The sequence below is a fragment of the Perca fluviatilis genome, chromosome 13, assembly GCF_010015445.1.
Source record: "Perca fluviatilis chromosome 13, GENO_Pfluv_1.0, whole genome shotgun sequence".
NCBI lineage: Eukaryota > Metazoa > Chordata > Actinopteri > Perciformes > Percidae > Perca > Perca fluviatilis.
In genome coordinates, this window is record NC_053124.1 from 29,136,557 (window position 1) to 29,162,929 (window position 26,373).

The 26,373-nt window shown below is 41.9% G+C and overlaps 1 protein-coding gene across 1 annotated transcript; it reads left to right on the forward strand.

Annotated features, from left to right (window-relative positions):
• The first annotated feature begins 3,639 nt into the window (after positions 1-3,639).
• On the forward strand, positions 3,640-17,153 carry LOC120571539. The gene is made up of 3 exons (XM_039820539.1): positions 3,640-4,211; positions 4,643-4,743; positions 11,236-17,153. Exon 3 carries the CDS (start codon positions 11,728-11,730, stop codon positions 15,835-15,837), a length of 4,110 nt encoding a protein of 1,369 aa, XP_039676473.1. The 5' UTR covers positions 3,640-4,211; positions 4,643-4,743; positions 11,236-11,727; the 3' UTR covers positions 15,838-17,153.
• Positions 17,154-26,373: the final 9,220 nt, after the last annotated feature.

Genomic DNA, 26,373 nt, shown 5'->3' on the forward strand with positions numbered 1-26,373 from the left:
AGCTCATGGAGACGACTTAAAGACCCGAGACGCGGTCGTTACGCGTTCATATCAACTTGTGATGAAATTGAAAAGGCCTGTCGTCGTTTCATTTAAAAAAATATATACATTTAAAAAAAAAAAAGGGAGGGGGGGACTTTGACCAATCGCAGCTTCTCTTGTCGAGCTACGTTCACCAAAGGGAGGACTTTTCAAACGTGAAAATTTAGATTATTGAAGGCTTATATTGTGTCAAGTTTTTTGGGTATTTGAATAGAAGTGAAACAGCCGAGTGCGTCGTTCGTGACGTCACAAATCACTCGGCTGACGAGTTTGTGTCGCTGCTAAATATGTATCTTCAAAAAGGCGATTTGTTTGTTTTTTCCCCCATGAACAACCTTGCTCATTTGTGCTCATTTTACCAGAACTTTGAGGGCACAAAAGGTATATACAGTATCAACGGCGTCTTAAAGGTCCCATGACATGGTGCTCTTTGGATGCTTTTATATGCCTTAGTGGTCCACTAATACTGTATCTGAAGTCTCTTTTATATAGGTCTTAGTGGTCCCCTAATACTGTATCTGAAGTCTCTTTTATATAGGTCTTAGTGGTCCACTAATACTGTATCTGAAGTCTCTTTTATATAGGTCTTAGTGGTCCCCTAATACTGTATCTGAAGTCTCTTTTATATAGACCTCAGTGGTCCACTAATACTGTATCTGAAGTCTCTTTTATATAGACCTTAGTGGTCCCCTAATACTGTATCTGAAGTCTATTTTATATAGACCTCAGTGGTCCACTAATACTGTATCTGAAGTCTCTTTTATATAGACCTTAGTGGTCCCCTAATACTGTATCTGAAGTCTCTTTTATATAGGCCTTAGTGGTCCCCTAATACTGTATCTGAAGTCTCTTTCCCAAAATTCAGCCTTGGTGCAGAATTACAGCTACTAGAGCCAGTCCCACAATGAGCTTTCCTTAGTATGTGCTATTTCTGTGTCTGTAGCTATTGAGGAGGAGAGAGGGGGCAAGGTGGAGGGTTAGGGTGTGGCCTTGACCAACTGCCACTTTGCTCGTTTGAAAGCCATGATGTCTCTCTCTCTTTCTCATGGGTGGGCCAAATTCTTTATGACCTCATAAGGAGAAGATTCCAGATCGGCCCATCTGAGCTTTCATTTTCTCAAAGGCAGAGCAGGATACCCAGGGCTCGGTTTACACCTATCACCATTTCTAGCAACTGGGGGACCATAGGCAGGCTGGGGGAACGCATATTAATGTTAAAAAAAACCTCATAAAGTGACATTTTCATGCCATGGGACCTTTAAGAGTCGCACTGCTGTGTTTCTTTCAGCGCCAGCAGTTTGTGGCTGACGTGTGTCGTGGAAGAGAATGTATTGTCACTTGGAACTGATAAAGGCGCCGTGGTTTTTAACCATGAAAACATCTCATTAACTTTTAAAAGGGAACGAGGCAACAAAAAAAAAAAAGGAGGGAAGTGTAAATGACGCGTGGAAATTCAGTTGCATTTTTAATGTCTCATCTGTCATACCTTTTAAGGTCTGATTACAGATATGTTGTAATCCATGTTCAGTTTAATTGCTTCCCTGATAAAACTGTGTGCGTGTGTGTGCGTGTGTGTGTGTGTGTGTGTTAACCACTGGGAGGGGGAGGCATGGGCATATTTGTATTCTCAAAGCTACTCTGCATACCTCAAATTGTATGATACATTTATTTATTACATCCCCCTTATATGTCTATTTCCAAGAATATCCAAACAAAGGTCTCACAGAATGTGCACACCTTTTGTTATCGGTGATCAGTTCTTGCGTTTGTAGAAACCATACTGTTTAATTGATAATAACAATAAAAAAAATCCCACTTAGCCTTGTTTGTGTCTTATTGTGATGAGATTTGACTGAGATTTGTGTTTTTATTTTACAGTGTCACCGTTTATCAGTTGGAGCTAAAACAACGGAGTTGATTTATCGTTAGTCGACAGATGTGAGGATGTGATGCTTTTTCCATTTTATATAATCGTAAACTGAATAGCTTTGGGATTTGGACTGTTGATCGGACAAACGAGTATTTTTAAGATTTTTTTTTTTGACATTTTAGAACAAAGGTGTCAAACTCAATTTCACTAAGAAGCACACTGTAAACTGAGAATCCCATCAAGGGCCGGTCATGTTTAGTTTATTCACATGCTTTTATTTCATCGAAAAAGTCAAGGATCTTTTACTGGATTATTGCGTGTGTCGTATAGCCTTCTCACTTACAGCTTGGTCCACATACAGCCCCAAAGAAGTAACTTAGCCACCAAAGAAAAAAAGCAACAAAAACTTACACCAGATAAGGCCCCAGAAGAGTCGGGAAAAAGTGGGAAAAACTTCATAAAAAGCGACAAAACATTGAAAAAGCTACAAAAACTAGGCGGGCCAACATTTATTGTGAACCTAACTTGATATGCGGGCCCGATCAAAATCTGCAAGGGGCCGGATTTGGCCCGCGGGCCTTGAGTTTTGACATGTGTTTTAGAAGAACAATGTATTGTTCAGCTAGGTGAAATGATAACGAAAGCAGCCCTATTCACAGTGTAACAGCATTGCTTTCAGGGCTGCAGTTTATTATTTCATAGCTATTTAGTCTAAATTGTGTGTGTGTGTGTGTGTGTGTGTGTGTGTGTGTGTGATACCAACTATTGTTTCTAAAAATCAGCCCGTGTTTCTACACCCGAGGGAGCAATTTGAGGCCCCGCACAGGGAAATAACACCTATCCACCCAACCACTCCCCCCCCCCAATTTAGCACAAATTATTAAGTTCATTACGGTTGCTTAATGAGAAAATGACAGGACCCACATTATTAAGGCGGGCTCAGATTCACTGCTGTCTACTTACCACCTCACTGCCCTTTAAGCTGCCTTTATGCATTAGTGTGACAATGGGAGTGAAAGGCATCCCCACACAATCACACTCCAACTCTCAGGATGAATGGACGGCTTTTTCAGTAGTTTGTTGCCATCTGATCCTTTTAATAGTCCTCTCGAGCTTTTATTAGGACTTTGACTATTCTGTGTTTTGATAGAAAATATAGGATCCAGTGTTTAATATTTTCACAACATTGAACAAAAATAAAATCTAACAGGTGTATTACTTGGAACACGTGCAAGTGCAAAATAGCAGCATGCATGGGGCACACACATGCAGAAGTGCAGCCAGAAAACCTGGGAATTTTGTCAGGTTTTTCGCCCGCACACACACACACACACACACACACACAAAGCCAGTTGCACACATTCAAACACCCACACATCAGCCACAAGCAGAAATACTGTAGGCCTACTAATGATAACTGTAATTGAATGCAAATTAGGCAGTAGGTACACAGCAGCACACACACACCCCTTTGTAATGTTATGCAGCATGCGCCGTAATGATCCTTAATTGACTCATTAAAATTTCACACACACACACACACACACACACATATGTAAACACACACTTCACACAGGAGCTTAATGACACAATGTCAGAATGCACGGTGATATATTTTTAATGGCGTGAAAACATGCATGCATGTACGCGCACGTACACACAAACACACACACACACACACACACACACACGGTTTATTTATTCATGAGCATCATGCTGGATTGACTCCATATTTTGAATCCATATTTGGCAAACGGAGAGGAAGAGGTGGATGTGCGTGGAGCAGAAGCGGTGAGTGGTCGCCGCCGGACAGACCAACCTGTGCTCGGCTCTACCCGGAACCATTATGCAGACAGGAAACTACCATTTTAACGCTAGCAGCATCCAGGCAGCATCGGAGGAGCCGTCGTATACAGAGGGGGGGCACCTAAATCTGACACGGGGCGGAAAACAGCAAACCGAGGAGAAAAGAAGGAAAAACACGACGGAAACAAAACAAAGGCGCCGTTTGGGTGAAGTCGAGCAGTAAAGCCGGTGGAGCGGTAGGAATTTGGCGGCAGACAATGGACATATCGGGCCGGGCCAACGGAAATACTTTTTGTTAGCGAGTGAAAAGCAGCCCTCCCGGGCCGATGGAGAGCCAGGCCTTTCACAGTGTTTTTCCATGGATGAAGAAAAAGGCCCCGCTGACGGGCAGTAGGGACCCCGCTCTCACGGCGCACTCCCCGCTCGATGTTTTCACACTTTTGCTCCCATGTTTCTGAGCTTCTCTCTGCATCTATCCATATTGGGCTACAAGGTAAACAAAAAAAAAAAAGAAAAGAAAAAAAGACAAACACAAGCCGTTTCCAGCAGTGGTATGTTGGCTAATTTGCTAGCTACCAAGCTAAGCGCAGCCAAGCTGCTAGCGCTATGCTATGCAACCGGGATAACGCTAACGTTAGCTAGCTAGCTAGCTACATCCTTTATGTCAGTTCAGTTATATTTATCAGGTTTTTATTTATTTTTTACCGCTGTTACACACATTATAGCTTAATTTAAAACACACTGTAATGTGCCACTGTTTTAAATGAGGCAGACATCATGTGATTTCGTTAGTGCAGCATTTCGGCAGTTGGTTAACGTTAAGCTAGCTGAGTGATTGATGGATGCTAGCAGACGCTGGCGAGTGAGTGATAACTGTAATTTGTATCCGTCTAACCTGCTCTGTCATCGGTACGTCTGTTTCAGGCCGTCGACCTGAAGTCGGCGGAGAGAGCAGACATTTCCACCGCCCCCCTCCCCTAAACAGCTGCGGTCCAGCAGGGAGCTCCAGACCTGGGGATCAGTCGGTAAGATGGAAACAACATGCAAACACGCTCCCCCCAAATTGTCAAACTAACTGTTAACTTAATTAGCTCTCCTCCCAACCTGCTTGATACTAACTTACCTACATTAACCGTGCGGGTTGAAGGATATTCAGATGAGATGTCATTTTGAACTATGCACAAATCGGAGCATGCTTTTTGCAAACACTGATGCAGAATCAGTTCAGACTAACTAATGACGTGTGTGTGTGTGTGTATGTGTGTGTGTGTGTGTGTGTGTGTGTGTGTAAAAAGTTATTTCCAAATAAGATTTTTTTTCTTTTATAATTTAAAAAGTCGCCTACCTTTTTTTTTATTTTTATTTTTTAATGAATAAGAAACATGTAACTTTGTCTTTAAACACAATTTAACTTCAATTTGTTTATTTTGCACAATAAAAGCAAGACAACAGTAACACAAGAAAATAAAGTAATAGAATAAAGATTGTGCAGGTGAGATTAAGAAAACCCCTTGGTTTATAGAAGGAATCCCACCTAAGGAAGAGGAGAACAAGAGATTCAAGATTTACTTAATTGTCATTATCATGTGTACTTCTGTACATACAAAAAATGAAATATTGTTCCCCCAGCTAGTGTCAGTTTGAAACATCTAAATGGGCTAAAAAAAACACATAAAATACAGCAATTATATAATGAACAATTACAACAGTCCTAAACAAACAACAACAAATTAAACGCAAGTAAGCACTGGATTTCAGAAGAAAAAAAGACTAAAAAACAGGATATTTTGATATCAATCATGTAGTCATCTTGTAAGTAATTGTCAGTATTATGAAATACAGTGTAAATCTGTGCATTAGTTAAACAGTAGAGTGTCCTTATATAAATGCAGTCAGGGTCACAGGACATTTTCTAAGAACACATGAAATTTAAAAAAAGTAAATATACTACTATATATTATTCTTGCACTAGAATTCCATTTTGAGCTCCTCTGCAGTATGTCCATAATTCATTTCACCTGACAACCTGACAGCTCTGTAATTGTTTTCATCGTGAGATTTTTGGAACTTGAAAATGGACTTAATAGGTTGAGATACCTGCTGTGCACCGTGGAGCTGTGATGTGACAAGTTGTGCATTTTCTTTCTCTCATGTTGGATAAGAGTCAGCGACACGTTTCTTCTTCTCTCACAGAGAAAGTTGTTTAATAACCTCTGAAACTGATCGGTTGATTTAGACTCTTAACAAGCTTTACTGTAGAGCTGCAAAGATTAATCGATTAGTTGTCAACTCAAATTAATCGCCAACTATTTTGATAATCGATCAGTCGGTTTGAGTAATTCTTTAAGACCAAAGTAAAAACCAAAAATTGATTCCAGCTTCTTAAATTTGAATATGTTCTAGTTTCTTCTCTCCTCTGTGACAGTAAACTGAATATCTTTGAGTTGTGGACAAAACAAGACATTTGAGGACGTCATCCTGGGCTTTGGGAAATACTGATCCACATTTTTCACCATTTTCTGACATTTTACAGACCAAACAACTAATCGAGAAATAAATCAACAGATTAATTATGAATATAATCGTTAGTTGCAGCCCTACTTTACTGTGATCGCTGATATGAACGCTACAGATAGCGTTGGTTTAAGGTACTTTTTCTTTAAAAGAAATTCTCCATAATGTTTTAAATGCATGCAGAACATTTCTAAAGTTTGTTAATGAGGTGAAGGGCCACAAAGCGCTGCCACAACTATCCTAATACACACAGAGAAGCTCAGTCAGTCATAGTCCTGGCCTCTTAATTGTATAGATAATGTTTCCCTAGTGATACACTACTTGATTAATTGTTTAGGTCCCTCATTTCTTTTTTTTTTTTGTTTATCATAGAACAAGCTCAATGAGAAGTAATGAAAATGACTTCCCTCTAAATGTTTTCTGTCCCGTTAAGAAATCAACTTTAGGTTATAGTTACAGGTATAACTTCCCTCACATCAGCTGTAACCTAACCAACATCAATTAAAAACTGATGCAACTGTCATTTAGGCTCTTTATTTCTACTTGCTATCTAACATTCATTTGCTTTGATGTTTTGTGGAGTCCTTCATGTATAAAGTTCTTTTTTTTTTTTTTTTTTTGCCCCCGTCATGTAATGGGACACTTCAGCAGAAAGGGTGTTCGCTGTTTGGGGGATTTGAGCCCAGGGTCACATCCAGCACTGCCAAGTGTTCAGTGCATAATCCTTTCCACATACATACTATATATATAAAATGTGGAAAGGATTATGCACTGAACGTCCTGGTGCAAATGTTGCTCAGTTTCTTGTGGTTTTCTGAGACCATTTAACACAAATGTTTGTGTATAAAGGTCCAAACAGTCATGCATAGTGCGTTCAGTCTGTTTTGAACACTGCTCGTTTTTTTTGGTTATTTTTTGTTTTTTTGGATATTTGTTTTTCCCACTGACACACCAACAAAACTGTAGCAAACGGACTTCAAAGGTGGTTCCTTAGAATTGCATACCGTTAGCAGGGGTGGGAATCACCAGAGGCCTCGCGATACGATATCGTCACGATACGATATCGTCACGATACGATATCGTCACGATACGATATTATTGCAATTTTGAACATATTGCAATATTCTGCGATTATATTGCCATTTATAAAAATTTTTCCGACTTCAAATTTTTCCCAATTTCAAATGATGTCCCCAAAAGGAAACTTTGTCAACATCTGATTTATCTAAAAAGAGACACTTCTCTTGTTTGTTCACCTCACTTTAATTTTATTGCTGCAAAATGGGATTGTCAAGCAGACAAACTGACCATGTATAATAGATACTTGGCGTCTGTGTATCGATACAGTATTGCCACGGAAAATATCACGATATTGTACATTATATACGATATAGGAAATTCCTCCTACATCGTGGATGGGCGGTCATGTGCCACTGAGAACGGAGTCTGATTTTTAATGCAGACAATCGCCATGCAATTTATTTTATTTTCCCCCCCCCCTTTTTGTCAGGGTAAAAGAGCACTAATCGGTAAGATCAGCTACAGAATCTGGGTCGTGCTAGTTTTCTGTCCAGCTAACCTGCATTTACCTGTAACAAATTCCAAATTGTACCATACAATTGTCTCGGAAATGATTGCGATTTAACAATGTCATTGTCTCTTTAAGTCAAATTGCTAAATATTTATTGATGGATTACTTTTTCAAGCAAATAAAGTTTTGAATGAATCCCAGATACACCTTTTGGTAATATCACTGTCATGTGACCCAGATAATGTAACAACCAAGGGGGTAAGCGAGCATCAGGAAAGTGTACCTGCTATGGGGAGATTCTGAGGCTAACAAGCCATCACCTTCTCCTAGTATTCCATTGACTCCCATTCATTTTGGCGTCACTTTGACAGCGAATAACTTTACATCTGAAGCGTTTAAAGACTCTATTTGTCCATCGTTTATTTCTAAAGAAACATGACAATTTATAAAAGGCTCCATTATCTTGTATCTCACGTTATGGTTCTGTAGCAGCTGTTTTTGTAAAAATAGACCAACGATTGTGTCATAACCACGCAACATACTGTTGCATAGTAGATAAATTACCGTATAGTACAGGAGAAGCTCGCAGGCAATTGGGGGGGGACGTGGAGGCATACAGTCGAGAGAGAAGCCCATAGATAGTCCATACAAGCATCGTATCAAAATATTTCAGCCATGTTTTGATGGATTGGAAATACTTCGGTATGTGGCAAGCGAATTCATATAAAAAGCATTTATCCACGAACAACTAGGATATTTTAAGAAAAGTATACATTGTTAAATAATGAGGTAGGGGTAACGAGGTATACTTATATTCACGGGGGATGGGGAAATGATACAGGCAATGGGGGGGAAAAACCCATCTCAATGTCACTCGCGGTCAACGTTATTCCTTTGTTCTGCAAGATTGGGAATGATTGAGATTTCTCTTGGCACAGCTACCAGAAGACTTCCAACTTTCAGACCGGTTGCTCACGTCACATCTACGTTGTCTCTCTGTTTGAGGCTGCGCAGTAACGCTCAGCCATCACCGCAAAAGTGCTTCTAATAGACTTCACTGGTCTCCGTCGAATCCCGTGTCCATTTCCTTTTAAGGTCTATGGTAACAACATAAGTACACAGCCTGTGAAGTGTAACACGCCTCCTTTTTATCATAAAACATTGTATTCTTAAATGAGCATAGAACTGACCATTACCATCAACAGTTATACCCCTTAGAACCTTAGCTAATGTTAGCAATTCATTGCAGTTAAACAAAGAAATGGTGATTACGTAAAAAAATGTAATTGTTACAGGCCTACTGGTGTAACTGGAATGAAACTCTGCAGCGTTTGAGGCCGGTTTGACAACACGCTGCCTCGTGCTGCTTTCTGAAAAATGACTAGATCTATCCCAAAGCTACAAAGCTGACATTTGTATCGTTGTTTTGCAGTTCATTAGATTGTTGTTGCGAATGTATGTCTGTCTTAATTCAGTTACATTGCCACACAAATATTTTTAACAGATCTTTAACTTAGTTGGATGCCATTAATTTCAATCCGTCCCAGTTCGACAAACCTGAGCAATATTTAGATAGTAGCTGGACAGCAGCAGACGTTTGTTTTGAGTTTGGAAAGTGTGATTTTTGTGAAAGTTATACTTGACAAATGTTTGTGTAGTTTGTTCTTCAGCGGGCTGCAGCCCTATTGTATGCCTGTTCAAAATGCTTCCTTTCTTCCTCGACAGTCTCGTTCCTAGAATTATAGGAGACCGCTTCTACGAGTGGATATTTTTGTATAGAAGACCGTGTGGTGAACAGAAGCACCTTTCTTCTCAAAATCAACATCAGTATGTTTCGCCTTGTGGTTCATCAGCTTTTTAACAGTTACCTACCTTGTACTATGTGCTTTCTGAAGAACATTTGACACATTAAAGACATACAGAGCTTTAAGTAACAGCAGGTGTGTTTTTTCTTTCTTTTCTTTCCTTTTCATTACTGCTGTAATTTGAAGATTCCTCGGATACCGGATCAGCCTGCGTTATGAGTCCACAGCGTCGCTCTGCCGAGCTTCAGACTGTACGCAGATGTGACGGCACATATGAGGATGTTTAGCTTCTCTGGTTTCTGTCTCGGGAGAGTTGTTGTAAGCCAGAGGAAGGTCAGAATTAAGATGTTAAAAATTAGTTTCTTTCATGCTTATGCTTTGGTCAGGAAGAAAGCAGCAGGTTGTTGCCTACAGTGAAATAAGCCTAATTTCTATCGTAAAGAAAGTTATCTTTGCAGATGAATTGGCAGATGGCAGTATTCAGACTAAGGAGATGTTGTAGAATCTAAATATTTTTGTTAAAAACAACTAGTGTTCATTACTCAAAATCACAATACTCTTAAAACGGATTCTAAACCAACCACACAAAGACCTGTTGGCGGTCTATGCATTGCTTAGTCCCGGGCCTCTTTTTGTTATCCAGGAGTCGTCTGGCTTACATGTCATTTAGCTGACGCACAAATTCTCTATATCAGAGGTTGCACACCTCTGGAGCAACTAGGGGTTAAGTGCCTTGCTCGGGGTCACATTGGTTGATGTATCTCAATGGGAATCGAACCCAGGTCTCCCACACCAAAGGCATGTGTGATATTCACTGTGCCATCACCACCCAATTTTACCTCAATTTTGAGCCACCGCTGCCATTTCTTTTCACCCTCTCTAGTGTCTACATAGTGTGAAGATACAAATACATTTCAAATAGTCGGCCACACTTAGAAAACCAATATCATAATTAAATGTTGAGATTATTGCACCAATATTTCCGTTTTTAATCAATGGAAACCAGTGTATGAAAGTTGCATTTGTATCTTCTTTTTGACTGTTTATACTTTTTTTTTTTTATTGCTGTTTGGTTTCTCTATTCAGCTTTGTGCCTGCCTAGTAATGCATTTTTTTAACTAAACACTAGTGTGATTAAAACTGCTATATCACATTAAAACAGTGACCGAAAGACATTGTGCAACCAGACTGTACTCTTCTTTTGGATATTTTAAGGAATGGAGGAAAACTCTCACAAAGGGGAGTTATAAGTTTACAGTAGCTGTTGGTTCATTGGGTTTAAACTGGCTGATAAAAGAGCCAGCTGAAGAATTTGCAGTATGCCGAAAAACAACAAGTGAATTTCTAGGTTCTTCCATCAATAATATCATCAGCTCAATAAATGAACTGACCAACATTACATGTCGGGTTCAATAATGAGTACTGAAGCTTAAAATGAAAAGGAAAAAAAATCTTCATCTTGAGCTAAATCAGTCTCTTGTGTTTTGTTTATTCAGTTTCCGTTGAGACGTTCAGCATCCGGGAATTGAGTCTCCGTCTGCAAGAAAAGCAATACAGTGTTGTTGAACTCCCAATGCCAAAAGTGTTTTTGTTTTGGTCTCTGTATAAAGTCACTGAATCACTAACTTGACATTACGGTGTCTTTCCTTTTCCCTGTCGTTCTTCAGGCTGTCCGAAGAACTCCATGAGGGGACAGAAGGGCAGTGAAGCAATGGTTCACCCTCCACTGAAATAACGGACACACTGCACTTCATGGGACTACTGACCTGAATTTTAAAAATCCGCCAATGGCTATGGAACCCTTTAAAGAAACACTACAGACAGTTTTTCTTTTTTTTTTCCTTTTTAATAGTATAATTTAGTTTTATTGCCTATTTATGACCTTTTTTTTTTTATAAAATCTCACAGAAGCACTCTTAAATGAGGAGTAAAAATATTTATACATTTATGTGAAAAAAAATCGAGCATCGGCTTTTGGTGGAATATAGCAGTTTGTTGGAAGTGTGGGGGGGCCAGGGGGGGGGGCGGTCAGGACTACCTCTGAAAACCCCACCTGGTCCATTTTGACAAGGGGTCACTGCTGTTTCCCAGCAAACAAACCGGCTTAGTGCACGTGGCAGTTGTGGCTACGTGACACTCTGCCACAGCTGTATTGGAAGATGTTCCAGTTCAGCAAGTACCCCATGGACATTTTGGAGATGCTGAGTGGACACCAGGCCCACCAGTTCAAAGGCCTCGGGTTGGAGCGCCAACTGAGCCACCAGCAGCAGGTCCAGCTGCAGCATCAGCAGCAGCTCCAGCAGCAGCACCAGCCCTCCGCCGACGGCTCTGGGAGCCTCCTGTCTGGCCTCGGCCTCGGGTCCCTCCAGAGTTCTCGGAGCAATGCCTTCGCCGACTCCTCGTCCTTATTCGCCAAAATGGGCGCCCCTCCCCCATCCATCTCCCATCAGAGCCAGTCGTCCTCTTCGTCCCACAGTTCCCGGAAGTCCAGCAAGATGAGCAGCAGCAGCAGCAGTGGTAGCGGGAGCTCGGGGTACCCCCAGTTTCTGCGGCCTTTCCACCCGGCCGAGGCTGCGCTGGCTCAGGAGCAGCTCCACTCCGGGATGGGCCGCTTTGACTTTGGCGGGAGCAGCGGCGGAGTTGTCACGCCTGCGCCCCCGCCTCCGCCGCTGCACCCGGGTCTCTCTGTCCCTCAGCCCTCCACTGGTCCCACCTCTTCCTCGGCCTCCCCCTCTACCTCTTCCGCGGCCTCCAACAACCCCTCCGGCAGCACCGCAGTCCCCTTAGTCAGCCAGTCGGATCCCCGCAGCCTCCACCAGCAGTTCAGCTGCATGCTCGCCGCCAACCAGTACTTCCTGTCCGGCGTGCCCACCAACAGCAGCCTGGAGCAGTTCCTCGTCCAGCAAGGCACTCACAACCACTTGGGCCTGGGTCTGGGCCAAGGGGTCAGTGAGTCCAACTCGGCCCTGGCCCCTCCCCCCGCCCTTCACTCCTCCCACAGCCACAGCCACACAGCTCCACCGCCTCAGCAGCAACAGCAGCAGCTGACCCCCCATGCCTTATCTCATCCACACAGCCACACTCACCACCCGCACCCTCTCCACCCGGCTCCCCAGCCTGCCCCGCTGGGTGGCTTTGATTTCCAAGGCATTCCAGTCCTTTCCTCTAACCAGATAGCATCACTAATGCAGCAAGAGGCTGGCCTTCCCCTCCCCCTGCCCCTGCACCTGTCCCTCTCCAAAGACGATGCAAAGACGGGAGACAGCTCGTCTTCGTCTGCCTCGAGCGGAGGAAGCAGGAGGAAGAAAGCAATGGCGGGCTACCTGCCCCAGAGGAAAGCGGAGAGCAGTGGTCACAGCCATAGCAGTAGCAGTGTGGTTAACTGCCATAACAGCAGCTCGAGTGGGCACAGTCAGAGCTCCTCATCGGGCCTCGTGGGAGGAGGATCTGGGGGTGTTAGGATAAGTGGCATTGCAAGCGAGCCATCGCATTCCTCTATCCTCTCACCGTCCTCGCAGCAACAGCAGTCATCCTCCACCATCTCATCCTCTTCGTCTGGCCCCCCTTCCTCAAGCTCCACCTCTGTGCTCGTAGCCAACCGTAACCAACAGTTGTCCAAATCCCAAGACAGTAACTGTTCCTCTGGCCAGCCCGAACCAGAACCCCTTTACCACTGCGGTGAATGTGGCAAAACCTTCACCCACCTCTCCAGTCTCCGAAGGCATCTCCGCAGCCACGGCTTGCCACCAGAAAGCCAAAACAGGAAGTCGGACGGAAACTCCCCCAGCCCAGAGAGGATATTCTGCTGTGGCGAGTGTGGGAAGAGGTTCAAAAAGAGAGGTCACCTCATCCAGCACAGTGTCACCCACTCAGAAAACCGGCCTTTTGCCTGCAACATCTGCCAGAAGTCCTTCAACCGCCGCGAGTCCCTTACGAGACACGAGAAGATTCACGACGAGAAGCCTTTCCGCTGCCCGGCTTGCGGGCGTTGCTTCCGCGAGAGCACCTCTCTCCTCAACCACGCCGCGTCAGGTGCCTGTGGCAAACCTCCGCGGAGCTCAAAGAACCGGGCCGGCGGCGGCGGCAGGAGTGGATCGTCCAACCCGAACGGCAGTAAAATGGGAAGCAGCGGAGACCGGGTGGGAATCCCAAACGATGGGGCAGCAATGGCTAATGACAAGTATGCAACCGATTATTCCAGAAATCGCTACCAGAATCAGTCCTACAGCAGCGGAGTCGATGACTACAGGCGATCGCAATCCTCGTCCCTGTACTCCTCAGAGAGCACGCTAGCCGGTGATATGACCAATCAAACTCTGCGTAAGGCCCCTTTAGCCCCAACTCTTCATCCCCACCCACAGAGCCAGCAACCGCAGCAGCAGCAGCACCACCACCAACAGCCACAGCAGCCACACCTCCCCCTCTCCTCCCTATTGGATGATTCGGAGGATGAGGTCACCAGCAGTGCAATGTCGGCCATTGCCGCTGCCGCCGCAGCCTCATGTGACATAAACTCAGAAGGCCGGGAAGGAGAGAGGAGGGATATCATCGGAGGCCTGCTGGGGGGGTTGGGGTTTGGTAACCTGGGCGGACCGTCCTCCACGTCCAGCCTCAACGGTTCCACCATGCCCCTGACCCACCCGAGCCACCCCCACACGAAGCCCCGCAGGCCGAGGAAGCCCAGAGAAAAGCGGGACCCCAGCACCATCGTCAGGAGACGAAGGAGCCCTGCGCCGCCGGGGGACGGGTCGGAGAGGCCGTACAGCTGTCAGATTTGTTGCAAACGCTTCAGGAGGGCGGAGACCCTGCGGCGCCACAACCGCGTTCACACGGGGGAGAAGCCTCACCCCTGCGACGTCTGTGGCAAACTGTTCCGGGAGCCGTTCCACCTCACCAAGCACCTGACCGTGCACTCTGGTCAAAAGAACTACAAATGCAATCTGTGCGGGAAGATGTTCGCCTACGCACAGAGCCTAGTGAGACACGGGAAGTTGCACAGAAAAGGTGAGATCGACAGCCAGGGGAGGAGGGTTAAAGGCGCCGCCGCAGCGGCAGCGGCCGCCGCCGCAGCCGCCGCCATCAGTCAAGGCGCCGCCCCGGGGAACTCTGACTACTTCTCATCCTGCTCCCAAGGAGAGAAGTCTCCGACATCTGGCACCCCCTCTCAGAGGCTTTATACCTGTACGGTGTGCTGGAAATCGTTCCGCCACTATTTCCACCTGACGGCACACCAACAGACTGTCCACGGTGGCGGCGTGGGGCTGGAGAAGTCCTTTCGGTGTGAAGTATGCGGTAAAGCCTTTGCCTACTCCAACAGCTTGGTGCGCCACAAGCTGTCGCAGCACGGCCTCGACCGCAGTGGCCAGCGCATCAACCAGTCCCAACCCTCGGGGTACCCTGCGCTCTTCTATGACTCTGGGTCGGGTTCAAACTACGCAGCGTCGTCTCACATGCAGCAAGGGGCCTCCGGCTCGCAACCGCAGCAACCGCAGCAGCAGCAGCAGCAGCACCCTTTTCACTACCGCTCAAAAAACTTCCAAAAGCAGCATGGACAAACAAAAAAGCAAAGGAAAAAAAAAAGGCGAGTGCTGATCCACAGCATCATGAGAGATGGGAAGCTGGTGGGTGTCCCTCTGAGCAAAGACACCCGCCGGAAGCTGTTGGTTCTGAGGAAGAGGAGGGGCCGACTGCAGGCGCAGCTCAAGAAGAAGCTGCTCCTGGCCCAGCTGAGGATGAAGGGCGGCATGACGCGAGCCAAGTCGTGGTACGGCGGGGCCGTCAAAGTCACCGGCCTGACCTCGATGGACTTCCCCATCAAGCGCTTCCCCTGTCCCATCTGCCCCAGCACCACGTACGCCAAGCAGGGTTCTCTGCTGGTGCACCACGCCACCCGGCACCCGCCGAGAAACTCAGGGCGCCACACCCGTCTGCGGTGCCAGGTGTGTGGCAAGCGCACCAGCTCCCTCCACAAAGCCTTGAAACACCGGGGCCAGCATCTTAAACAAGCGGCTTTCCAGTGCCGCAAATGCCGACACCGTTTCTGGAACTCGCAGCTCCTGGCGCGCCACGCGTTCTGCTGCCGGGGCGGGGTGATGACCGGTGGCAACTGGGAACTGATGAAGACGAAATCGCCGCCGTCGGAGGCGGACCATTCACCAGTGGAGCTTACGGTCCCAGTTGTTGAGCTAACGCCCCAAGTTGCCGAGCTAGCGGTCCCGGTTGTGGTCCAGCCCGAGAGATCAACAGTTCTGACGGAGTTCAGTCAGTAAAACAAAAAAAACAAACAAAAAAAAAAAAATTTTTCTAGACTAGATTGTTTTGATGTTTGTTTTTTTATTTTTTAAATAATCCAAGAAGCAAGCAAGAGCTGGCGAGTTTTTAACAGAAGGTGGGAGAATGTGGAGGGTTTAGTGTAACTAGCATAATGTCTCCACACCCCTACGGGATATATCTCTATACAATCCTCATTTACTGCAGCAGAGGTGGTTGATACATTAGAGTGGACTTCAAAAGCCCCAAAATCAGAACCAGCCTCCTCATCTGTCCCACCTGAGGTGGAGGAACTCTGGACCATGTGACAATTTTAGTAGCACCCGTTTGAAGAGAGAGAGAGAGAGAGAGAAAAGAAAATAAATAAATAAACATCAATCCAGTTTTCTTTTCACCATCAGTTTTTATTTTATTTTGAAATTTCCCACTAGCAGTGTTTGCGCATAATACGGATTGTAGAAGTGAGGTACCTTTTTAGTACCAGTTTATTTTTTCAAATAGTTTTCACATTATTCACAGTTAAACCGTATAGTCCGTGTCTCTTGCTCTGTATGTGTTTTTATCTGTTTACCCCCAGTGGAGAATCTCTCCCTTTTTTTTTTTTTTTTTTTTATATACTGAGATGACATCTGCCCTCCAAGATAAATGAATTTTTTTTAGGAAGAAACAAAGAAATCCTAAAGAACCTCATTATATAAACAGTAAAAGGGTGGTATTGGTCGCAAAAGGCCATAAAACAAATAAAGTGACTGAAAAAGCAAAAAGAAAAACCGGAGTTAGAAGTGTTGGTGACCTTGTTTTTAATGTACACTACTTTTTGTCATTTTTTTAAAGAGGCGTGGATGGCGAGAAAACGCGACTCAAACTGTTAACGTGTTCAGGATTTGAAAAGGACAACCGAAATAACCGGAGTGTACTGTACAATTCGTATTATATTTTATTATATATTGATTCTTTTGCTGTTTTTTACTCCAAGTATCCTTTTCTTTTATTCTCGTTGGTATTGTATGGGTGGGAGGGAGGGAGCGAGTTGGGGACTATCTTTGTAAAACAGCGGGATGAGTATATGTATCGATGTGATATTTTTTTTTTTTCCCTCCCTGTTCCCCTTCTGCCTACTCCCTCATTGCCACGGTTATGTCCAAATTTTGTAACAAAAGCGTGTACACCTAGTTCATTACTTAGGTCCTGTCCAGACGTGTTTTTTCTTTTTTCTGTAAAACTAAAACATGTAATATTATTACTAAATTACTATCCTTTTCTTTGCCTAAAAGTGAGTTGTTGAAAACCCTCAAATAAAAAAACTGAAATGGTACTGTTGGTTTAAGTCTGTTAAAAGCTGAAGGCTCCCTCCGTAGTCGGGTTGGGTAATAGTTTCCCTCTGTCGCTCCGAAACGGACGTAAAAATATCCCACTCTCTCTGTAGTCTACCGCTAGCTAGCTACCGTAAATGTAGGCTACTTTTAAAATGCCATATTTTCCCCTCTGAGCTCACCAAAACTGACATAAAATACTATACTTATTATATGTTTAAGTACTTTTAAAACGTTAATATATTGTTAAATTTAAATAATTTTCAATACAAAAAAACTATGAAAGAGCCTTTCTTTGATGTCATTTTCCAGTTTTTCAAGAATCTGTTTTTAGGAATCTGAATAGTTTTAAAAAGTACCGGTTCGGCGTCGTAAAAATCCAAACGATACCCACCCTACTCCATAGTAGTGAGAAATGATTTAAAAAAAGTAAAAAACAAAAAGTCCTTAATTTTCCTCCAGGATAGAACTGTGTAATTTTTAGTTTTCTGAAAAGGGAAGCTCCATTTAAAGCTGTGCCAAGTAAATATTTCTCTATTTTTATCTATTTATTGGATTTAGTTTGCCATCCTATTGACAACTTCATAATAATTCAATAAAATGACTATCAAATTTCGTGGTTCTTTCCAGGAAACCTATAGGAAAATATTCTAAAACTACAGCACTTTTTTTTTTTTTTTTTTTAATAAAGTTTTACCAACAACAATGAAACTAATTTGTAACATGTCAGTAGCAAATCACTCAAGCTGCCCCAAATTTAATTTAGCTGTAACACTTTATACCCTCTAAGGAAAATGGAGTCATGGTGCTCGTGTTGTTCATACGCAGGTATAATTTGTGAAAACAAGAAAACAAAAAAAGACATTAGTTGTAGCGTTTGATATTGCCACTGTGAACACTGGGATCATTGGGAGTTTAAAAGGGGTCGCTTAAACACACACACACACACACACACACACACACACAACACACATTTTCTAACTTGTCTGGTTGGATCTATCCATGCAGTTTCTTCCTGCAGCCCATTACAAAGAAGGTGAATGAGATTTCAGTTACGGTGCTTTAACCCTTGTGTTGTCTTTCAGGGTCAAAATTGAAAAAATTCATAGTCAATAAACCTATTTTATATGACATTATACCAAATTTCTTTAGATAAAGAAAGCAGAACTTCTGGATTAGGCTACTTGGATGAATAGTAAAGATCAGAGGAGGTTTAGTGGATCGCACAAAGTCAAAGTGTAGTTTCACGTTTTGAAACACATTTAAATTATTTTTTTCAAATGCTATGAAAATGTAATAAAACACCCACAATTCAACGGAAGTAATCATTAATTTGTTAAAATGTCGTAGATCCATGTAATTTGGGGGCAATTTGGTTGAAAGAAACACATATTTGTGTTATTAAAAACTTTTGAAAATGGGTCAAATTTGACCCGAGGACAAGACGAGAGTTAAAGCATCAAAACATGACTTTGAAAAAGTGAAATAAGCCGCCATGTCTGTCCAGAAACAACGGTCCCTCACGGTTTTCATTAATAATAATAATAATAATAATAATAATACGTCTTTATACTGAAGACGCGGTCCTTTTTTATATCAAAACCTTTTGAACGCATGTATTTTATTTCGGTGTACTTGGATTTAATGGTGGTTAAAAAATGCCCACATTTTAGCTTTAACATTTGATTATGTAGATTTACTTTCAACCCACTTAAGGAAATACATTTTCTTCTGGTATAACGTTGGAAATTGATTTGAGTTTTGTGTCCAGACCTCTAAAGCTTTCACTGAACGTGATCATCATTTGGAATTGATTAAAAGTCTCTGAATGGGCAAGCATTTAACCCTCGTGTTGTCCCAAAATTACATGGATGGGTGGCTGTACTTTGTATGGAACCCCATACAACATTTATCACATTAATGATTACTTCCATTGAATTGTGGGTGTTTTATTACATTTTCATAGCATTTGAAAAAATAATTTAAATGGTTTAACTATCTGCGATCCACTAAACCTCCTCTGATCTTTACTATTAATCCAAGTAGCCCAATCCAGAAGTTCTGCTTTTTTTAACTAAATAAATTTGGTATCATATCATATAAAATAGGTTTATTGACCATGAATATTTTTCAATTTTGACCCTGAAAGACATGTTCTTGTTCAACAGGAAGACAACACAAGGGTTCAAGAGTTAAAAGTTAATAAATTGGAGGAATAGTTTATATTATGATGGTAAGATAACTGGCATTAAGGTAGAAATGAGTCAAATTGTGCCATTAAAATATTGTCTCGTGTGGTGAAAGTCATTGTATGGATCTAAGGAATATTTGCAGCTGCCATTAAACTGCTCGTCTACTTCCAAAACCTTTTTTTCCGAGCCCAGACCCCCCCCCCATGAAGATCCAGCACCAACCACTCTACAATACTATTCTGAACTGTAAACTTTCTGAATGACACCAAAAAAAACAGCAGCTCAGGCTCAGCCACAACTTCCATCCCCTCAGAGCTTGTTTCAGATAATGAATCTGCTGTGTATTTTTTATTTTTATCCACCCTTTCCTCCTACAGGGACGCTGAAGTGGTGTCTCGCTCTGACACATGTAGCCTGCCCCCGTCCCCCCCACCCCACCCCCCCCCCCACGCCCACAACAGGAGTAGACTTTCAGAGAGCTGCAGCTCCACGTACATCAATGACTGCAGGTCAGCTGCTGTGCACCTGGAGCTGGCGGTCAGGTGAGCTGTTTATATGCCTTCATCATTACCCAGCTGCCCCTGCTTTTATTTTTAATTTTTAAACTGGGGGAGTCTCATGTGCGCTGTCACGTGTCTCACAAAACGTTGTGGAGAAGAGAATGATCTCGTAGAAGAAGGCAGAGTGAGCAGTGGTGGAAGAAGTACTCGGAGCATTAACCTTTGGGTTGTCCTCCCGGGTCCAAACTGAAAATCAACATTTTGTTGACACATTTTTCGATGCTTTTTTGATTTTTTTTAAAACATTTTTGTCGCTTTTTAAAACATTGTTATTGCCTGTTTTCGAGGCTTTTCAACGCCTTTAGTTGTTTTTTTTTCAATTTTTTTTGCCGCTTTTATCACTTTGGTCAACATTCTTTGACGTTTTTTTTTTTTAAAACATTTTAATTGTACTTGCGAAGAGCGTTGTGTTGAACCATCCCATGTTATTTTTGAGGCAGTTTTGTTGGAAAGAAACCCAAATTTCTGGTATAGAACAGTATAAGGGGTCGGACTTGACCCGAGGACAACAGGAGGGTTAAGTAAAAGTACTAAAATCACACTGTGGCAAATACTCAAGCTTCAGAACCTTACTTAAAGGTTTAAGAAAAAAATTTAAAAGTATCAAAAGTAGAAGTACTCATTGTGCAGTATAAATGTTTCTAGATTAATATTACTGCTGCGTTAGTCTGGATTGACAACAATCCATTTCCAGGATATTCTACGTGTGCGTTTGCTGCTGGCAAACTCCCTTCACTTCGGGAAACGACAGCAAACTTCAACGGGTGTCCTCACCTTCCTCTTCCTCTGTGTCAGCGTTCTAACCTCTGGTGGATTTCTGAGGACTCTGGTTAACTGCTCCTCAGATCTCTGCAGGGGAAATCCAGACTGAAAACTCAGATTGGACAGCTAGTCTAGCTAGCTGTCCAATCTGAGTTTTCTCTCGCACGACTAAAACAACCTTCGAACGTACACGTTTGTTCCACCAAAACAAGTTCCTTCCCGAGGCTATTTTGCAGAGGCACCGGGGCTCCGCCCGAAGCTTAGCACCGCCCAAGACGATTGTGATTGGTTTAAAGACATCGCAATAAACCAGAGCACGTTTTTCTCCCATCCCGGATTGCTGTGTGGACTAGCCAGACCCTCCTCCGCTGCGCTGTGGAGGAAGGTCTGTGCGGTCAATGCAGGACTGTAATTGTAACTCCTTTTTATACACTGTTGGGTAGTTTAATCTACAGCAACGCATCTTATTCTATAAGATCGCCATGTGTCTGTGGCGCCGCTGTCCTCTGAGAACCACGTACCTCTAAAAAGTCAACTTTTCATGAAGACAGAAGAGCAGACCTGTTTTCAACTTCGGGGCGATGTATTTTCCAGCGGATCCAAGAGGCTTTTTAAAGACTTTGTTAAACTTAAGAAGTAGGAGAATATTCTCACACACACAAACATCCTTCAGCTTATCAGAAAAAAAGATCTAAATCACTGGACAGGAAGGGGATGGAAGTTGTAATCTAAAAAGTAAAGCTTTCAGACAATTGAGCGGAAAGAAAAGTACAATATCTAGCTCTGAGATGTATATTGGAGTAGGAATTAACTCGCATTAACTACTTATTAATTACTGCTTGCTCTTGAGGGAATTACTGTAATTGCTGGAATTGTTGGGGCTTTGTAAATTATAGAGTGTGGTCTAGACCTACTCTATCTGTAAAGTGTCTCGATAACTCTTGTTATGATTTGATACTATAAATAAAATTTAATTGTATTAAATGGAAATACTCAAGTACAAGTACCTCGAATTTGTACTCAAGTAAATGTACTTAGTTACATTCCACATTGTAGCTGCCGACTAAATGGACTGAAATGCTTTGTAAGTAAGAGTGCTTTTCACAGATAAAAATCACAAAGTGCTTTTAAAACCTACAAGACGATACATCTAAAAACTCAGTAAACAATTAAAATCACAAAGTAATGCATAAAAGAGAGTGCAGACAGGTCAATCAAAAGCCTGTTTTAAAAAGGCAGGTCTTTCTCTGCGGTGCCGACAAATCGCCACTAGATGGCGCCATGTAAACACTTTAAAAGATGGCTTCAGCTCAAGTCTGGAGGAAAGGCACGAGGGGCAAAATATTGACTTGAAAATGGCTCGTGAAACTCTGGTCACACATTAGTGGAGTCAAGCTGGTGTTCCTCTATTTCACTGACGCATGCCAGCGTACACGTGCTACTGTGTGTGTGTGTGTGTGTGTGTGTCTGTGTGTCTGTGTGACAGATAATTTTGACCTCTTACTACTGGCACATTCCTGTTTGGTATATTTGACAGCAGCCTGTCACCAGATAGGACTTGCAGACTTTTCAAGGTCCTTCTAGGAACTGTTGTTCCAACAGTGCAGCTGCTGCATCTGACTCAGGAATCAGTCCAACTGCTATCAACAGGGGGGGAAAAAACACATGATGCTGCATGTTTATGTGTGATTTAAGCCTTTATTTCCTTTCATAGGCTGTTAATATTAGACTCCTACTGGAGTTACAGATTTCCCTATTTAGCTTTCACTTGAACCTGCACAAAAGAATGAGCCAACGGTACATGATTAACAAGACCAAACACGAGCGTTAAAGTACAAACGTGTGTGTGTGTGTGCACTAAAGAAAAATGTGACTGATATGAGAAAATGAAACAACTCTAGGATGTTTATTATTTACTTATTTATTTAGCAAGGACAGTGCACTCTAGGATTTTGATTAGATTGACCCACAAGGGTTTTTATCTTTATTTCATTTTATTTAAAAACAATTAAAGGATATTTTTAGCTGTAGTTCCTGGACAGACATTAGAGCGGGGCAAGGACTATACAATTTAAAAAGTTATTAAAAGACAAATATTAGACATACCGCATGTTAGAAATGATTGAAAGTTAATATTGTCGTATTCCATGTCTTCATCTGTCTTGTGAAATTAAAGGCCTAACATGCCCCGAAAACCTTTCTTTAAAAAAAACAAAACAGTTTTATTTATTTATCATGACAATAAAGCGACTGTACGGCAGGCTACTAACATGCAACACAAAATATACACAATACACAGCATCCAAAATAATAAAAGGAAACTTTTATATTTTATCAGATAAGAGAGCTGTTATTGTCCTCTATCTATATTTTAGTGCAGAGGAAAAACCGTTGAGTTTCTCTGGTCCCCGGTGCAAAAACAAAAGAATGAACGAATGAACATGAGGTGCAAACAACAAGATAAAAAACAGGTTCAGAACAAGATGCAAGGTAGGCTACAGACATATGACAAACATGTAGTGCAACAACATTTATATGTACAACATGACATTTAGCTATAATAACATGTAAATAAAACGTGCAACACAAGGGCATGCAGAACAAGCATTACATGCATAAAAACATAATAAAAAAGCCACATCAGCACAATAAAAGCAAGGCGGCGCACCTTAACATGTCCTAACATGTCAAAGAACATCAGTCTGATGTCAACAAACAATCTGACATATTAGCATTACGTTTTGAAAATGTTTATTTGTATTTAATTTGATTAGTTTCATGGTGCTGTTTTTTAGCTCTTTATTTTTGTTAATTTAAAAAAAAAAATGTATCTTTAAATTATTTATTTTTAGCGTTGTTACATTTATTAAAAAATAAATACATGTGATTTTTCTTAAACAGTAATCCACACAATCAGCCCCCTGCCTTTGTGTTCCCTCCTCCCCCCTCCAGACGGCCTGTCACGCGGCAGTAGCATGGGGAAACCTGTGGGCGGAGACTGTGACCTATTTTTAACCAATAGGATGCCAGGAGAGACAGCGAGTGACCTAGATTTAGCCAATTGCGACGCAGCAGGGTCGCCGGTAGGCAACAGTCGGCACGTGCTTGTGCCATGTGCTTCTTTAGAGCGCGAGAGGCAGATAGGGACATTTAACAGGGAGAAAAACAGGCCAACCGTGGCTCTGCTACCAATTTTTATGGTATTAAACACAATTGAACCACTTTCAAAGTGATTATTTAAAGACTTTATAGTGTATAGTTGCCGCGTGAGTAAAAACACCAGCAATTTACTGAAAGAAACCTTTACAAATGTCGTTTTTCAGCTTACAATCCTGATAAAAACGCACCATGGAGGTTGTAGCTCTACGTGTAAACGTAGCAGCTTGTATTACTCCGATGCAAAATGTATGCGATATTACGTGACCGTCTACCTCGCCCACACGCTATACCTGATGCGCGTGTTTGCTTCCTATGAGCTGCTTATTCGGACTCTTCAAATCCTGTCACGTTGTGGGTTAAAATATTCACATTTCTCAGATATGCAGAGAGGGGGAAATCATGTAAAAAGGGAAACCACATCCTGACAGGACCGTAGGACTGTTTTTAAGTCGGTGGTCATCGCTGTTGTTTCGGCCTCCCTGTTTAAAATGACAGCGTGAGAGAAGAAGAGAGGGCCAGGGCGCGTTCATGTGGGAAGGAGCTCAGCTCAGGGGGCGCGACTAACCAGCTGCCGTCAGCCATTGGCTGAAACTGTTGGGAGGTGTTGTGTTTTATGCAAATATACGTCGCGTTCACGTACAACCGGAGGAAAACAACCGATACATGCTGTTAAAAGCGAGCACACCAAACATTTGGTGTTCACCCAGCAAGAGCATTTGTTTCTGCTCACGTTAACCACTGTAGGCCTAACGCTCATTTAACCGTCTTTTGGATTTCTGGTTTGAAACTCATATCTAATTAATGAATCTGCTAATTATTTTCTTAATTCATTAATTAATTGATTGTTTTGTCCCAAAAAAAAAAAACATTCGAGAAACTGGCGTTTTTGTGAACATGTCAGTTAATAGTCTACATTTTATACTACTAGTTGGACGCCATTTTTTAGTAATCTAAAATGTTGTTTTAAAATTAGTTTTCCTTCTTTCTTACATTTGTGTTGGAATCGTATTAGAAGTTAAACATGCAACACACAAACATACAATACACAGCATACAAAACAATAAAAGAAATATATATCATACAATTACAGACTTTTGTGACTATGTCAGCTAATAAATTAACCCGATTTTATACTTGTTGAACACCATTTTTTTAGAATCAGAAAGAATCAATCAGAATCAAAATACTTTATTGATCCCCTCAGGAAAATTGTTTAGTTGCAGTTGTTCACAGTCAAATTTAAGGTAAAAATAAATAAATAGTCAATACGTGTATAAGTAACACAGCTAAAGTGCAATAAATAAACATTTAAGTTAAAGTAAAGATTAAGATTAGGTTAAAAAGATGATGTTGCTTAAACATAAAATAACCTACAGTGTAAACATAAACAAAGTAGCCTACAGTGTAAACATAAATAAAGTAACCTACAGTGTAAACATAAACAAAGTAGCCTACAGTGTAAACATAAATAAAGTAACCTACAGTGTAAACATAAATAAAGTAGCCTACAGTGTAAACATAAATAAAGTAACCTACAGTGTAAACATAAACAAAGTAGCCTACAGTGTAAACATAAATAAAGTAACCTACAGTGTAAAAATAAATAAAGTAGCCTACAGTGTAAACATAAATAAAGTAACCTACAGTGTAAACATAAATAAAGTAGCCTACAGTGTAAACATAAATAAAGTAACCTACAGTGTAAACATAAATAAAGTAGCCTACAGTGTAAACATAAATAAATTACAGTATACATAAACAGTAGCCTACAGTGTAAAAATTAAGTAACCCACAGTGTAAACATAAATAAATTAGCCTACAGTGTAAATAAATAAAGCCAAGTTATCTTTTTTTTAGCTACAGTGTACTATAATTTTATACAGTTCTTTCCACAGTGTAAACATAAATAAATTAGCCTACAGTGTAAAAATAAAGTAGCCCACAGTGTAAACATAAATAAATTAGCCTACAGTGTAAACATAAATAAAGTAGCCTACAGTGTAAACATAAATAAAGTAGCCTACAGTGTAAACATAAAGTAGCCTACAGTGTAAACATAAATAAATTAGCCTACAGTGTGAACATAAGTAGCCTACAGTGTAAAAATAAAGTAGCCCACAGTGTAAACATAAATAAATTACCCTACAGTGTAAACATAAATAAATTAGCCTACAGTGTGAACATAAGTAGCAGCCAAAATCCAAATGATCCAAAATGTTAAAAAAAATTTTTCCTACTTTGTTAAATTTGAGTTGGAATCATAATTTTAAAAAAGCAACACAATGAACTCTATTTTATACTATACTATACTATAAGTGGAAAAAATTTTTTTAGGTGATCCAAAATCTTGTTTTTGAATTTGTTTTCCTAAATTTGAGTTGAAATCGGATTTTCACATACGGAAATCTCAAATTCCCCAGCTTTCCCATGCATCCGTGAACGCAGAAGGAGTTACCAAGGGCGGCCAGTGAGGGGGAAGGGGGCGTGGCCTCTGTATGCAAACGATCCACGCCCCCCGGGCGCCTTTCCCCCGTGAGCGGTGACGTCAC

Bases quoted from the DNA above. Each gene is read 5' to 3' on its own strand.
- LOC120571539 (XM_039820539.1), top strand. From the start codon at position 11,728: ATGTTCCAGTTCAGCAAGTACCCCATGGACATTTTGGAGATGCTGAGT.